Raw genomic sequence first — 18,139 nt, 5'->3', positions numbered from 1 at the left:
CCCACTGTCGAAATGTTAGTCATAACTGTTAAACGTTTGGAGCAAAATGTTTTGCCCCTGCTTCAAACTACAAAAGGTCTTGCTGGTATTTCATTAGAGGATTCAGAAAAACCCCAAGAGAAGCTTCAGGTACTTGATAAACAAGACAAGCCTGATAACCCCAAAGGAGACAAACGAGAAAAGCAAGATCGTCCCTTTAAGAAATCCAAGTCTACGCAGAGAAATGAGAGACCCAATCCTCCAGTAGATACTGATGAAAGACATCAGTCTTCTTCTTCTTATCCACCCCACAGAAATCAGTCTTCTTATCCACCTCCATTGATGCAATCCCCTCCCTATCGACCGTATGGAAATCAGTCTTCTTCTTATCAACCTCATTCAATGCAACCCCCTCCACAACCCTACCAAACACATGACAACCCTAGAAAAATTATTTTTTGTTTTACTTGTGGTAAGCCCAACCACATTTCTCGCAATTGTACAAACAGAGAAATGTCTTGTTCTCGTTGTGGTAATAAAGGAGTGAGAACGTCCTCCTGTATGTGTCAAAAAAAACTAGGTAGTGTGCAGCCAGTCGGCAGTTGCACTCCATATAGAGTTAAGCCCGACAAATTCCCCCAAAACATACTTAACCCTCTTTTTGAAAAGAAAGGTTGTGACAGTCGTCCTCATGTTAGTATTTCTATCTTTTCTAAAAACTTTGTCGCCCTCTTAGACAGTGGTTGCACCACATCCGTAGTAGGTGCCGCTGGAGTTAAATTTTTGGATTCCCAAGGAATTAAATATAATTCTACCCCCTGTAAACACGTCTGCTTAGCAGATGGTTCTCAAAAATCAGTTGTTGGTACTATTGATCTTCCAATTGAGGCTGATGGTGTTTCCCAAGTAGTGAAATTTCTTGTCGTACCCTCCGTTCCCCATAGTTTTATTTTGGGAAGTAACTTTATGCATAAATTTTCAGTGTTCTTGAATTTTAGAGATGGAACATGGCATTCTTCCCAAAAGGAAGAGAAAACAGAAACTTTGTATTCTGTAGACTCATTTTCCCCCACTGAAAAAAATTTAGTAGATTCCACAGTCGCTTCTTTTGAGGAAATTTCTAGTTCCAAGTACATTGGAAGAACCAGTAAAATTGAAATGGTTATTGACACTGGTGATGCAAAGCCATTTAAGAAAAGACAATATCCTTTATCCCCATACATGAATAAAATACTACATGAAGAGTTAGACGATATGTTACGATTAGGAGTAATCGAACCAGCCCAATCCCCATGGTCAAGTCCCATATTATTAGTCAAGAAAAAGTCAGGTGAATATAGGTTCTGTTTTGATGGTCGTTCATTAAATGAAGTCACTGTTCATGATACATATCCTTTGCCCCAAATAGACAGAATTCTTTCGTTACTTAGAGGAGCTAAATGCATTAGTTCCATTGACTTAAGAAAAGCTTTTTGGCAAATCCCGCTGCATCCTGACTCTAGGAAAAAGACAGCCTTTAATGTTTCTGGTAGAGGTTCCTTTCAATTCACTTCTGTTCCTTTTGGTTTGTGTAATAGTGCACAGATTCAACAAAGATTAGTTGATGCTATCTTTGGCCCTGAATTTGAACCCTATATATTCTGTTATTTAGATGACATCATAGTGTGTACCCCATCTTTTGAAGAACATATCCGATTGTTGAAAATTATAAGAGATAAACTGAAAGAAGCAAACTTGACCATTAACATCGATAAGTGTGATTTTTTTAAATCTGAATTGAAGTATCTTGGTTATGTAGTTGGTAACAATTCCCTTAAAGCAGATCCTGAAAAAATCTTAGCTATGGTTAATTATCCCAGGCCATCTAATTCTACTGAAATTAAAAGATTTATAGGTATGTGTTCCTGGTATCGTCGTTTCATTAGAGATTTTTCCAGTTTAGCCTCCCCTATTAATGACCTCCTTAAAGGTCATAGAAAGAAAAAACAACCAGTAGTTTGGACTAGTGAAGCTGAAAAAGCTTTTTTGAAAATTAAAGAACTCCTAATTTCTGCCCCTATCTTAGCCCAACCCAATTTCGAACTTCCCTTTGTTGTGCAATGTGATGCATCTGACACTGGTCTTGGTGGTGTCTTGACTCAAACTATTGATGGTGAAGAAAAAGTTATAGCTTATGCAAGTAGGTCCCTTTCCCGAGCTGAAAGAAATTATTCAGTTACAGAGCGAGAATGTCTCGCAGTGATCTTCGCTATCGAGAAATTTCGAGGTTATATTGAAGGAGTTAAGTTTTCGGTCATTACTGACCACCATTCACTTCTCTGGTTGAATAAACTGTCCAATCCTACAGGCAAATTAGCCAGGTGGGCTATGCGCCTAAGACAACATACTTTCGATTTGATTCATAGAAAAGGAACATCCCATTTAGTCCCTGATGCTTTATCTCGAGCTCATACCAATGATACACCCAAAGATGCCCAAAAAGTTGATTATCTAGAAATAGATCTTGACAGAATAGACCCTTGGTTCGATGATTTAAGATCAAAGATACTCCGTTCCCCTGGTGATTTTCCACAATGGAAAGTGGAAAATGATTTCATTTACAAGTATGCCCCATCCCCCAATTCTTTCAAGACTAATGATATTGAATGGAAAATTTTAGTTCCCAAACCCCAAAGATTAGAAGTAATGCAATCTTGTCATGAGCCACCTACGTGTGCTCACTTTGGATTCTATAAAACTTTGTCCCGTATTCAAGAAAGGTACTATTGGCCCAAAATGCGTTGTGATGTGCTTAAGTTTGTCAGATCATGTAAAGTTTGTGGTGCTCAGAAAACACCAAATCATGCTCCTTTAGGTAAAATGGGTAAGCAGAGAGAAGCCCAATTCCCCTGGCAAATAGTTGCCATTGATCTGATAGGTCCCTTTGTTCGTTCTAAAAAAGGTTATACATGGTTATTAGTGGTTGCTGATTGGTTTAGTAAATATACCTTAGTCCATCCTTTGAGGAAGGCTACGGCTAAGAGTATTACTGAATTTTTGGAAGATAATGTCTTCCTGATGTTTGGTGTTCCCCAGTATGTGATTTGTGATAATGCCTCAAATCTGAACAACCCTCTTCTAATTAATCTCTGTAGTAGGTATAATGTTCAGAAAGTATGGTTTAGCCCCGTGTATGCACCACAATGTAATTTTGTGGAGAGAAATAATAAAACCATTGGAACAGCAATCCGTATGTATATAAAAGACCACGTAGACTGGGACAAGAATTTAGCAAAGATCAGACAAGCTATTAATACCGCAAAGCACGAAGTAACTGGATACACCCCAGCTTTCCTTAATTATGGCCGTCATGTTCCCCTGAGTGGAAACTACTATGGTGTTGATCAAAACGATCAACGGAAGCAAGATCTAGAAATTATTCCTGGTAACCGTGATATGTATGCTTCAGAAGTAAAAGGATTAAGTCAAGTCTTCGAAAAGGTCAGGGCTAATCTTCGAAAAGGATATGAACGTAACGCTAGAAGTTACAACTTACGAAGAAGAGAAGTCCAATTCCAAGTAGGAGATAGAGTATGGAAAAGGAATAAAGTCCTGTCTAATGCTGCTAACAAGTTTATGTCTAAACTAGCACCGAGGTACATTGAAGCTACAGTCCGTGAAAAGTTGTCACCAGTGGTGTATCGTCTCTCTGATTTAAATGGTTCTGATCTTGGTAAATGGCATGTTAAAGACTTAAAACCTTTTGTATCTGATGGAGATAATATGTCATCCCCTTAGTCCTGATCCCCTATTCCATGTTCCCCCTGTATTGTTCTTCAGTTCCCTTAGTCTTGATAAGAAGTTGATATTCTCTTTGATTTTGGTATGTCGTCTTTTGGTCCCTGTTGTTGTCGTATACCCCCTTGTATGAATTTGTTGTGATTTGGCCCTTGTTGTTGTTGTATCCCCCTTTGTTAGTCTTCTTTTATTTTAGTCTAGTTGTTGAAGTGAGTATATTCCCTGTGAGACGTTTAACATAAAGTTACCGATCTCGACTTGAGACAAATGTTAAGATTACGTTGTCTCATTGAGGTATTTAGAATGGAGATTCTAAATCCTCATTTTTGCTGAACCGTTGCCAACAAAATTCCCTGAAACTCGCTAGGCGTTTAGTGGAGTTTAGGCAGATGCCTATCTGCTGAGCCTAGAGCTCAAATGATTTGTTTAGTTTTTGAGAACCGCTCGCGGTTAGGCAACGAGGTGACAAGGCTGTGTCTGCCCTGGTATGTCACTTGTGTTACTGCTGTGGATGTCAGCGAGGTCCACACAGGGCACAAGTTTAGTTTCTTTCCCAAGGCACAGAAACTCTTGTCACCTACAGTTCATTTTAGAGTCATTACACATTTAAGTCTACTCGACTTTAAAGAGTCTGGCGATCGATGGTACGCTAGCCCAATCCCTAACGTTTGTTTGTTTAATTTAATCCCCACTAGCCATCATCTAAAAAAATTTTTGATGTGATTGTTTAGCCTCACTCAAGGAGTCATGGTTGATTTTTGTTTGGTTTATCGAAAACTGGATAGCTATCCGAGCTTTCTCTTTTCGGAGGAGGCTGTGTAGCGTTTAAAAAACCAGTGAAAATATGATCTTTAGATTTGTATAGATTTTACAATCCCTCTCTAAGAAGTCCAAATTTTTTTATTCAGTTTTTTACTTAAATTCAGATTGCAAGGAATTTTCTAAAACCGCACCTGTATACATCTACGAAGTATTCCGCAACATTTCAATGTGTTACAAGATTCCTGTTTATTTGAGACGCAAAAACAGAATTTGTAAGAAGTTTTGACAAAAGTACAGTTCTAATGCGTTGATGAACTTTCTAGAATAAATGTTGAAAATCAATTTGATTGGTTTGTTTGAATTTGGTACAAAGATCGAAGCTCGTAATTGGCTCTGAAGAACGGAAGCCGGAAATTGCGTAGTGACAGGATCAAGGAATTTTGGCAGGAGACGGAGAAGAAAGCAGGCATTCTTACAATGGTAGTGAATCAGTAAACATCGATAGTGAGTTACCGGCTTTTTTGTGACGCAAAAAGAATTTCCAAGTAAATGGGATCTATCAAAGTTCTTCTGTGTTGTTGTTAAGTAGGTGTACCATCAGTTTGATGGTGTAGCAGTTCCTTTTTTGATGGTAAAAGTGTAATATACGCTTTGTAAAAATACTGCGTATGTATTTATGAAAGCCGGCATAGTACTAATATCGTAGTGATGAATTAAACCCAAGCCTCCCGTCTCCTGGATTAGAAAACCTATTTCCCGAGGTAAATAAGCAAATTTCTTTTGTTTTATGGTATTTTCATGGTATAATGGTATATGGTGCAATCAGTAATTTTCCATTGACATTTTCCCCTTCGAGTGACGTATGAACTACGTACGTGCTGTCAAGTGTCATGTCAAGTTTCACAATGGTGAAGTTTTGAATTTTAAGGTATAGTGACTTTTAATAATTATAAAATTCTCAAACTAATAACGTTAATTTCTTTCAACATAAAAAAAAATAAATCTTTTTGGAACTTAAAATACAAAGATGAAAAAGTAAATTGTTGAACAGAACAAAGAATAATTTTGCTTCCATCATTAAAATATTATTGTAAAGACATAATTGTAAGTTAATGTTAAAATCCTTTTTGAAACCTTTTGAAATAGTTAAAAATAAAAGATTTACGGAATGATATTTGACAGGTGACATAGTTGTTGTTATTTTCAATAATTAAGTACTACGAGGAGTAGTCAGTAATTCTTTAATGTAAACATTGTTCCCTGAATGAATATAAATTTTTGTTTTAATGCAAATGCTATAATATATGTCATAATTAGGTCAGTCAGTCAGTTATACAAGTCATAATTAAGTCAGATATCAAATCCTCAATGCAATAATATTATTGTTTATCTTTTGGTGCACCATAACCTATGTTCAGAAAAGTAGATGTATTTTTTTTACAGGTAATCTTTTATGTAATCTGAAAGTTTTGTTATGTCAAGGAATAATTTTTCAATAAATGCCATAACTGTGTATTTTGTCCTGTTTATTTACCGCTAACCTATTGGCAAAATTTTAACCACAAACTTTAAAAGCTTTTTAGAGTCAAATTTTAAGATGTTGGATGATCATAGAAAGTAAAACTCCTGGTAAGGCGCCCTAACAAAATATAGCCAGGATTAATATTTAACACCCCAGGATATCTGTAAGTACCCTTGTTTAAATTTTTGATAGTAGTAAATATTCCCTAATCCCTAACTTCTTCTTAACGAACTCACAACCTTAGCTCTCCAACCAAAACACGAGCCGCCGTAGCAAAGTAGTTTTTAGAAATATCCCCTAGTTTTCTCGACCCTTTTGTATTTAAGCAGTATCTAAATTTTCCAAGCTTTTATCTTCCCCCTTATTTCTAAGTGCTACAATATATAAAATTATTCTCTTATAATTTGTAACTCTAACTTCTATGACTTTTGTTTGAAACGCCACATTTTTCTAACGAATAAAACGTTTTTGATTCTGATATCTGATTTGTTTTTTATTCAGAAGACGAATAAGACTCAATATTTTAATGATAAGGTAAATGTGATTTAAAATACCATATTTTTATTAAAATTTATTTTCTATTGATATTTTCACTAGGTGACTATCTTAATGTCTCGTAAACGTAATTTGAACTAAAATAAAAAGATAAATATTCAAATATTTTTGATTATATACCTTTTTTCACTATGTCCCGCTTTCAACGAAACAATCCCGCTTTTTTCACTCAAAAAGTTCCTAAATCCCGACTTGGCAAAAAAAAATCTGGCAACGCTGCTTTGTACTCACTTTATAACGCTCAAAAAATTACGGGATCTGGATTTCAATGCATTTTTTTTTATTTCTGGTATCAAAGTTACGCGTGAAGTTAGTCGTATTGATGACAGTTGGGGAAATATGGGCGACCCGTTTTATCTAGCTGTCGTATGGGGCTTTTCATTCAGTCATTTGTTTCGAGCTTCTGTTATATGTCGTATAATCCGTGTATATTAATATTATACACAGATTATACAACATATGACAGAAGCTCGAAACAAATGACAGTTGATGAAAAGCTCTATTCTTGTGCAGTGATTGTATTGGATGGGTCGCTCATGTTTCCCCAACTGTCATCAATACGACTAACTTCACGCGTAACTTTGATGCAAAAATTATAAAAAATATGCATTGAAATCCAGATCCGGTAATTTTTAAGCGTTATAGTAGTGAGTACAGAGAAATAAATACATATTTCTTTGTTTGTAATTACAGCTTCAATTTACCGTACACTTCTCCTAGACTCTGCCGATAAGGCAGAGTCGTAGTCGTGTTGGGGAAACCTGGCGTGCCCAGATAAAACACCTTCAGATCCTTCAAGGCAAAGTATTCGGAAAGCGAGGAATTGGGAGAAGAAGATTATCATGGTTAAAGAACCTGAGGAAATGGTTCTCCATAACAACTAATCTATTTAAAGCATCAGTTAATAAAATAATTATAGCCAGATTGATTGCCAATATTCGAAACGAATAGGCACCAAAAGAAGAAGATAAAGCACATTCCTATACTTCCTATACTATGAACGAAAATGTCCAGCTTTTGCAAAAATACAAAATATTACGATGTGTTAATCGCCGGTAAGTTAGAAAATTGTTTAGAATGTGTTTCGTATATTTTGACATGCAAGAAAACACATAACATTGACTATTTGCTGTTTTTAAATGACAATTACACACAAGGGATTGTGATTTTTGAAAAACAATCATTCTAAAAAATGCAACACAACACGTCCAAAGCTTGGTATGTATCATTACTCAGACTTTAAGGAAAGCAATAAAATTGTAACAAAATAATAATATGATGCATTCATCTTAATTCTCACATCTCGCAATACTCAAAACAGTGTTGTTTATATTAACGCGTTTAAGTTTTTCCTTTACATTAGACGAAATAAATTAGATAAACGTATAAAAAGTTAAATCATCAAATGACTAAGATAAAACACTTACGAAACAGGAATGCCATATTTAAATTCAATCACATCACAATAATAATTGAAAACAAAACATGACTAAACATAAACAATAACACATTAAAAACTTTTATCAGTAAAAGTGAAACAGCGCACGGCACGACTTCAAGGCGCATGACTCAGAGATAACACCTGATTGGTCGAAAAAATGTGCTGTGTGTGCAGGTCTTATACAGGTGTTTATCTAATAATAATATAATGGTTTGTTTTGTTTACAGGCTGAAAGCCACTTGGAATGCTCAAAAGAATAATAAAGACTGGGATTCATAATTAAATCGGTAATCGGTATTCGGCGGTTAAAAGATAAAACAAAAATAAGTGTGTATAATATTCTGAAGTGAAACTTAATCTTTCTGGATGTTTAGATTAAGGCCGACCGTAATGAAACTGATAACTGATTTGTACTGAAAACCAAGACATTTAAATCACAACACATACTAAAAGGGGCGTTATTAAATATTAATTAGAGATAGAGTCAAATCAAAATTTTGCAACTCAAATTTTTTTTTTTTTTATCTTAAAATTCCTTCTCAGTAACAAATTAATAATTAATTATTATCCTTTGCCATTAAAAAAAGGAATTTTATAGAATAGGGAAAATTAAAATTCGATGGAAGTGGTAACATCGGTTTTTGACATTAAGATATCCCTGAGGATCACTCCTCGAAAAATCCTTTGTTCTCTATGTTCCATTTTATTCCAAAAATTTTAGTCCTTCGCGCAGATGAATGACAACTAAGGGCATCCTACGTTTACCGCGATTGGTCGTTATCCTCGCGCATTCAAAATTTTGTCCTAGCAGTGGATTGCAAAATTGGAACCGTCAAAATTCGACAGTGTCAAGATCGTTAAATTATAGGTTGGTACTGCTAGTATAAGTGGGTTGGCTATTGCGATTGCATAATGGACCGTGATAGTCGTGACGTCAAATCAATGTTGGCTACTCTGAAAAGGTTTCCCAAACAAAACAAAAATCTGTCAAAAATTCACAGGTGGTGTCATGATACTATAAATAAAGAGATAGTATTTTCCCGTAGCTCAAATACGTCCGAGTTTGCGCATTGATTACGTAACTGGAGACCGGAAGTTGAATTTGAATTATTGTTAAAGTTAAATGGGATTTGTATGCATTATGTGATGAAATTATTCAATTAGCAAAATAACATTAAACTTCAATGTATTCGAAAAGAATTTAGTGTCGAGATTCCAGTCAAAATAACTGACAAAGATAAAATATAAAATACAACCGCGAACAATTCAAAGTAATCGAACATTACGAATGATTACGAACCATTACGAACTTTCCGGTCTCCAGTTACGTCATGACTTCCGGATGTGCAATATATTATCTTGTTATTTATAGTATCATGGGTGGTGTTTATTTTCGTTTTTATAATTGGAATATATTGCTTGTACGATATTTAATTTTTACAAAATGGTAATGTGTTGGGTACCCGCGATTGTAATCAATGCTCATAGTATATTTCCCACCATATTTCCAAATAGAACTGGTTCAGAACCTGAAGAAACGCAGTAAGTACTATGTAGTGTGTAAATCCTTGATTTTGTGTAGGGACATTATTAAAATTAAAAGCAATATGACTGATACGACTAACAAGGATTGTCTTTAAAAAAAAATGTGCAGATGATTTTTAAAACAAAATAAAATTAAAAATGATTACACAAACCATGTGTATAATCAAATGACAGACGTCAAACGTTTGCTTTGTTTTGGAAACTTTTTGACGTTTTGACGTCACACTATCACGGTCCATTATGAGTTGTGTCCAAAGATCTTATACACATAGATTTGGCCAACTACGAAAAACAGCGTAACGCGGAGCAGTTCGCGTCGGTGGTCTATCTATCTCTCTCTACTGGCGCTTAGCTTTCTCTCTCTAGCATATGATGGCTGCCGCCTCTGTGTAACTGTCGTTCCATTACTCCCATCTCTTGGTAGATACGCTCACACTCGCACGACAGACAAAGATAGCTAGACCACCGTACTTGATATCGACGTTACACCCCGATGCATTGTTTAGCCACAGAATAACTAACCACACAGAAGCGAATCTGACTGTCGTTTCCATTGATTTTGTGGGGACCGAAATATTTGACTTTGTGCACCAGTTACAAAATAGAACTTGATGTTCTAAGAAATAGACCATTCCAAATGATGTGATATTTTTGACAAGTAATTATTAATTAAATATGAAATATGAAATTTAACTATAAAATATAAAATAAAACATATATAAATATAAAATTTAACTAAAAACAACTGTCACTGTCAGTCGCAAAAGTGAGGTTGCACCAGTTACGTGACGCATGAGCGTGAAAATTGTGTTACCGTTTTCGGCCTGAGTTTCGCTTCTGTGTGGTTAGTTATTCTGTGGTTTAGCATATCCCTAGCCAGATCTATTCTTGACATATCACAGAATTACTAACTACATACTTACTGTAGATAGTAATTATGTGGTTATGTCAACATCATGTTTGTAATTTGTAAGTCACACGACATAATGATAATATGCAAATAAAATGTATGTGTCATGTATTGTTCAAAAATTTAAACTCAAAGACATTTAGGTACTCGCAGTGCAAATGTTTTTGGCATCAACGATCTCATGTGTAGTTTGCTAATGTAGTTTATAAGATTTTATCTGCTTGCAGTGAAGGTGCTTAGTGCGGTAGTAGGTACTGGACTACATATTAATATAAATTATATGAAAGAACTATACCATCGAAAATATGAACGCCTTTACTTATCTGGGCACAGAAATCAATCAAAAGAATTCCGTAAGTAGCGAAATTAATGCATGTCTTTTCAGGGGGATCGTACATACTATTCTAATAAAAGATTGATGACATTGAAGTTATTAGACAAAACAACCAAAATGATTATCTAAAGAACATTAATTAGACCCGTAGTAACCTACGATTATAAATGGGAAAGTAAAGAAAATTTCGAATATAAAATAACATACAGGGTGTTCCATTAAAAACACAAGTTTGATCTGCCATAATATTATCGAACACCTTGAAACATTCTACAAATTTTATAATGTGAACCTCAAAAGTTGCTTACAATTTTGGTTATTAATTTTTATTGCTTTATATTATTATAGCGGATCTACTGAAACTTATATCACACTAGTCAATTACCCTGTACAGCTTGGTTGCAAATGTAAGTTATAAATTCGTTATTTCTTAAGCCTGTGGTGACTTTTAGGAAAAGTCCTGAAACAGCATTCGATAACTTTAAATTAACACAAAATTGCTTTTTTAAATCCTAGGTCTCTTGACAACAAGATTTGATTACTGACTTTAGTTCTCGAATACAAACATTTGTGCAATGTGGTTTGCCTAACCACCTCCACTGACAATATACGTGAATACATTTTTAACTACAACATCTAGTTTACTGAATTTTAAATGAGTATTTTTCACAATGGAGTGAGTGTTGTTATATCATTTCTAATTTTTAACTAGCTGTACACTATAGTCTTTAAATATGACAGGTTAATTTTTCAACTTCCTGTGGAACTGTCATTTCTGTCATGTCATCGTTCGAAGTCTCTATCCATTTCACTGTCACTTGCTGCCATACTTTCACCATGTGAACAAGTCAAACCACAGCTCAGACGTTACCTGGGGCATATTAGTAAAATACTTTAAACATCCATGCTTAAGTTAGCATTTTCATCCAATGTTTCTTTGACGGATCACTTGTACAGGGCTTTGACCCACATATTTTATAAAATTATATCTTGGTGGTTAGCATGTAAATTTCACGTGAGTATAACCTACAACTTTCTTAACCGTAGTCAAAATTTCAAAATCTTTGCATTATTTTACCAGAAAACTAGTTATGTTATCGTGATGTAGCCCTTTTTAGGGATTTAAAGGATTTTACTGTTTTTTAGGTCGATTTTATTTTTAAATTATATTTTAATATTAATGTAAATGTTTACTTCTTCTAGGACAGAGTTCTATTGCTTGTATGTATTACAGTACTCTGGGCTAATTAGCAAAATACAAGGAAAAGTTATTTACCAGCAATTTTATTGCTGGAATCGAATCTTATTATTGTATGTATTAATAATATAGGTATGCAAAGTCCGCAGAAAGTGTGCTACTTTTTTTATAAACAAAATGGCGCCCGAAAATCGTGTTTTTTTCAATTTTTGCTCTATAACTCCAAAGATTTTAACTTTACACCAAAAACACCCAAATAAAAATTCACCGCAATTAAATTCTGCATAGAGACGTGTTTTTCGCGATTCACTTCGACGAAAACTTTCCCCGGAAAATGCGGGTTTTTCCAACAAAATCTTTAATTTTCAACTAAAATTTTAGATAAGTAATTGTTAATCAATAATTAAATATCTTGGTAATGTAAAAGCCCTTTTCATATAGATTATAATTCCAGAAGCCGATGGAAATTGAATGAACAGTTTAGCAACAATTGAATTGTTAATTGAAAAATTACGGTCGCTATAATAACGACAACAATTATGATGCATAAGAATAACTATGATTTTTTCATAAAAAGACACTATACCTATCTAATGTACTTTACAAAATTGAAATTGGACTATTAAAGCGGCCTCAGGAATATTTTAAAATTATAAGCAATTTTTTGGCTTATAAACAAATGGAATATCTCGGAAAATATTAAACCAAATTAAATTTTGAAAACGGTATTTGAAAAACAGCGGCAGGACGCTTCTTTTAAAAGAAAAAACATTTAATTATGACGAGTGGTTCCTGAGATACAACCGGTCAAAGTTGACCGGAATTTACGGCAAAGATATAAACAATAGGATCATAATTTTCAAACCATTACCTTTTTCTTTTTGTCCTCTTTCTCCACACCAATTTTCATATCTTTAAAATACTCATAACATATATTATTATAATAAAAACTATCGATAATACGTGTGAACATTGCCAAAAATAGCAAAATTCCAATCAAAAATTAGGTTGGAGAAAATGTAACCCTCAAAGTTCAAAATCGGTATACGTTAAAAAAATGCATTTTCTCGGCTTCCCGTGGAGCAATTTTCTTCATTCTTTTTTTGTTCCCTAATAACTCGAGTAGAGCTATCGAACTAACGTATTATTAAATGTCAAACTTGCTTTTGTTTTGTTATAATAGATTAATTTATTTATAAGAACAGAAAACTACATATTTTTTCCAGTTGTAGGCTTTTTTAGATAAACTTACTACAAGTGTACATTTTAAAGTTAAAAACAGAAATATTTTCTCATTTGAAAGCTGTATAATTATTTAAACAATTTTTATTTAAACAAATTAAAATTTTGTGTTATAATAAATAAATTAATTTATTATAACAAAACAAAAGCAAGTTTGACATTTAATAATGCGTTAGTTCGATGGCTCTACTCGAGTTACTTGGGAACAAAAAAAGAATGAAGGAAATTGCTCCATGGGAAGCCGAGAAAATGCATTTTTTTAACGTATACCGATTTTGAACTTTAAGGGTTACATTTTCTCTAACCTAATTTTTGATTGGAATTTTGCTATTTTTGGCAATTTTCACACGTATTATCGATAGTTTTTATTATAATAATATATGTTATGAGTATTTTAAGGATATGAAAATTGGTGTGGAAAAAGAGGACAAAAATAAAAAGGTGATGGTTTAAAAATTATGATCCTATTGTTTATATCTTTGCCGTAAATTCCAGTCAACTTTGACCGGTTGTATCTCAGGAACTACTCATCATCATTAAACGTTTTTTCTTTTGGAAGAAGCATCCTGCCACTGTTTTTCGAATACCGGTTTTAAAATTTAATTTAGTTTAATATTTCCCGAGATATTCTATTTGTTTATAAGCCAAAAAATTCTTTATAATTTTAAAATATTCCTGAGGCCGCCTAAATAGTCCAATTTCAATTCTGTAGAGAACATTAGATAGGTATAGTGTCTTTTTATGAAAAAATTATAGTTATTCTTATGCATCCTAATTATTGTCGTTATTATAGCGACCGTAAATTTTTAATTAACAATTCAATTGTTGCTAAACTGTTCATTCAATTTCCATCGGCTTCTGGAAATATAATCTATACGAAAAGAGCTTTCACGTTACCAAGTTATTTAATTATTGATTAACAATTACTTATCTAAAAATTTAGTTGAAAATTAAAGATTTTGTTGGAAAAACCCGCTTTTTCCGGGGAAAGTTTTCGTCGAAGTAAATCGGAAAAAACACGTCTCTATACAGAATTTAATTGCGCTGAATTTTTATTTGAGTGTTTTTGGTGTAAAGTTAAAATCTTTGGAGTTATAGAGCAAAAATTGAAAAAAACACGATTTTCGGGCGCCATTTTGTTTATAAAAAAAGTAGCACACTATCTGCGGACTTTGCATACCTATATTATTAATATATACAATCATAAGATTCGATTCCAGCAATAAAATTGCTGGTAAATAACTTTTCCCAAAAATGGCCTATTCTCCGATAATCAGCCCAGACTACAGGAGAACGATTTGTGAGCCTTCGAGTTTTAAATTGAAAACAGAACAGAGACTGTAGCTGATGAGAACTAGTGAGTTCGAAATGCATATACGGTTCTGCTTCCAATTTAAAATTCAAAGGCTGACATATCGTTCTCCTGTAATATCATACTCGTGGCGTCATCCATTTGGCTGCGATGACGTAATCAATGATTTTTTAAATGAGAATAGGGGTCGTGTACTAGCTCATTTGAAAGATTATTCAATTTTCTATTCAGAAATATGAACATCAACATAATTACCAATACAGGTATACAGGTATTTATACAGGTTGTCCAAAAAAATCTTTTTTGAATTAAATTAAATGACACAAAAAGAATATGTAATTTATTTAATTCTTCTTCTTTTTCTTATCTTTTTTCCTTATGCCTATTACGGCGTCGGATTATGGTCCGTTTTTTCTTTCACCCATTTTTTCCACGCTTTTCTATTTTTGGTTACACGTTTCATTTCTTCTTTCGTTTTCCTTCGTGCTTTATTTATTTAATTAATTCAAACTACATTTTACTGCTGTCAGAAAACAAAAAAAAAAAATGTTTATTTCACAAATAGACATTGCTATTCGCTTAACCCTAGAATACGGGACATTCGTAAATTTTACGACGCTCATAATACATTGGGCATTTTTGTTCACTCTCGTTTATTTTAACGATTTCCCCAATTGAATACCTTCCACATTAGTATTGAGCTTGATAATGTAGCAGACGGTTGTTATAATTTCCAATTCTAAGACCATTTTTCGTCACTTAATTCGTAAATTTTACGAAAGTCCCGTGTTTATGTCATATAATAAATCAGCTGGCTATTATCGTTTGTATTTTGATTTTTAGTGTTTTAGTAACAAAAAATTAAGGTAAATTATTTTTTCATTCTCATTACATAATATACTATTTAATATTTGAGCTTTTCTTATTAGAATGTCAAATACAAAGTTTTTGTCCGCAAAACAACTGGAGGAGGAAGCGGCACCTATTATGAAAGGGGAAGAGAGTGATCCAGATCCGATTGAAGATAGTGATAGTGACTGGGAAGAGGACAATTTGGAAACTGAATCCTATGGCTCCGATAGCAGTCATAGTCATGGCGATAAACAGATACAACCCCGCAAGTTTACGTCGAAATATTCGCCAAAACATAGCTGAAATCCTCAACATAACTGAAGGAGATGATGCGAATATGACCCAGAAAAGATGAGGAAGACTTGTTTCTACTGTCCAGACAAAAAAAGGCGCATGATCACCAACTATTGCAAGGAGTGCAAGAAGCCAATTTGCGGAGAACACCGACGAGATATTTGTAAAATATGTTCCTAAAAATACCCAAATTATGTCTGTTTCATAATTTTATGCTTTTATTATTATTCTAAGAATCTTAATTGTTTTCTATACACTGAATAAAAAATTCAAACTAAAAAATATAGGCTCTTTTCTATGGAATAGTAAAATTTACGATAGTCCCGTATTTACGTTTGGCAAAAACGGTCCCGTATTCTAGGGTTAAATTCAATGTTCAAACTGCCAAGAGGCAGGTGGGTGGCAGCTTGAACATTGTATTTAAGCTAAAAACATGTTTATTTATGAACTAAACAATTTTTTCTGTTTTCTGGCAGCAGTAATGCATTTTGAATTAAATAAATTACATGCATTATTCTTTTTGTGTCAATTACTTTAATTAATTTTTTTTGGACACCCTGTATAAATAATAATTATGTTAATATGTATATTACTGAATAGACAATTGAATAACCTTTCAAATGAGCTAGCACACGATCCCTATTCTCATTTAAAAAAATCGTAGAGTACGTCAGCATGCCCAGATGGATGACGTCACTAGTATGATACATATATCAGAAAATCATAATTTAAAAATAAAAATCGACCTGTTTCAGAAGATTCCTTAAAGTCACTGGCTTAAAAAATAACGAATTTATTCCTTACATTTGCACCATACCATACCATATAATAGACTTTATCACAAATTTTATCGACCTGTAGTAATATTACATAAAAAACTCACCTGCGAAATAGGAGTAATTATGATCGTTTTTTCCGTCAGTTATAGCTTTCATTTGCGAATTTCCACTCTGTTGATTTCCCTGGGCAACATAATTTTCCAAAGCTAGATTATTACTCGCAGTCAGCTCGTTACAATTTACAGCGACATCTGCATTAGCTTGGTTAAATCGATTGACTTTGAACGCATCGAATTTGATCTCCTTCTTGGAAGTTGTTATTCTTCTGTCACCAGTTGGCATAATGTCTGGATAGGGATACATATTACTACTGTCAGTAATAGTGGTTGAAATAGTACGAGATATGGATATTTGCTGAGACCGAAGATCCCTATACTTCGGAACGAAATTGAAGTGATTAAAGAACTGACGGTTGAACTGGTTGGGCAAACTGAAAGGTGATGGTATCCAACTTTTTTCTACGACGTAAGAAGTTGTTTCTGTTACAGACATCTTCGTACAAAAATCTGCGAAATCAGCTGGGAAAGCTTCGGGATCTAGGTCTCTGTAAGACATCGCCTGTTCTGCAGACGTCATTAATGCTTGGTTTTGGTTTTCTTGAGGATTATCATTAGCTAGAACTAAAGATTGTGATATATCTTCCAAGGAACTGTAGTCATGAGGTGTCAATGCTGTTGACACAACCTCTTCATTACAAGAAACAGCTGGAGTGTCCCAAGAGTTGCTCTGCTGGTTAATTAACGATATCACAGGCTTATTAACTTTTCTCCTAGAAGCATAAATACCAGTGCTAGTTGAAGGTTCTGAATCATAATTGGGATAACCAGCAGGAAAAGATTGTGACAGTGACTGGAATTTCTCTGGTAATACTTTTCTTTTTTGCAGGACTTTTACTGGGCTTTGAGGATATTTGAATTCGTTCATAAATTTTTCGACCGAAGCTGGAATCACTGGGCACCGGTCTTGATTGTAAGCAACAACATCGCAATTTTTATTTGGTGTGGTTTCTGATCCATTAAGGGCGTCTAGATTTTCCGCTGAAGCTAATATTTCTAAAAGTAAAGAAATATTTTCTGATAGATTACCTAAAATATTTTCAAGTTCATTAGTAGGTCATATGTACGGTTAAGTTACAAGCTGAATCAAGGTCCGAACTTCGCCAAATATTAAAGCAGCTAATGGAGAACTACAGAAAACAGGGTTAAAAGATGTTGGGTTGATGGAATTTATAGGAAAATTTGTAAAACCTACACTTTATTTGATATTGGGAGAGATATATACACTATACTTTTATAACTTTCTACACAATACACATGTACAATGCAATTCGAACCACACTTTCCTTATTTGTCTTCTGCAGTTCTGCAGTTATAGTGCATATGGGCCATTAAAACATAAATATATCAAACTGGTACATCTATAAATAGGAACATCTAAGAAATGACCAGTTGACAGTTATTTAGTACTCTCAATCAATACCAAATAATGGGATTTAGAATGGGATCATGTTATTATTAGTATAGAACAAATTTAGGCGTATCAAAAAAGGCAAGCCACTAAACATTTTTAAAAGCATG

At 33.8% G+C, this 18,139-nt stretch overlaps 1 protein-coding gene across 4 annotated transcripts in view; it reads right to left on the bottom strand.

Moving 5' to 3' along the window:
* The window catches only part of LOC114329288 (uncharacterized), a 157,637-nt gene that overhangs the window by 42,856 nt on the left and 96,642 nt on the right, over positions 1-18,139 (bottom strand). For 3 of the 4 annotated variants that reach the window (XM_050662080.1, XM_050662081.1, XM_050662083.1), the window contains one exon: positions 16,607-17,647. In XM_050662080.1, coding sequence (XP_050518037.1) covers positions 16,607-17,647 — 1,041 coding nt within the window. The remainder of the gene's footprint in view (positions 1-16,606; positions 17,648-18,139) is intronic. The other variant, XM_050662082.1, reaches the window with a different exon arrangement.

The sequence above is a fragment of the Diabrotica virgifera genome, chromosome 9, assembly GCF_917563875.1.
Source record: "Diabrotica virgifera virgifera chromosome 9, PGI_DIABVI_V3a".
Lineage (NCBI taxonomy): Eukaryota > Metazoa > Arthropoda > Insecta > Coleoptera > Chrysomelidae > Diabrotica > Diabrotica virgifera.
Note: the sequence above shows the minus strand (reverse complement) of the source record. Positions and strands in the feature narration are given on the sequence as shown.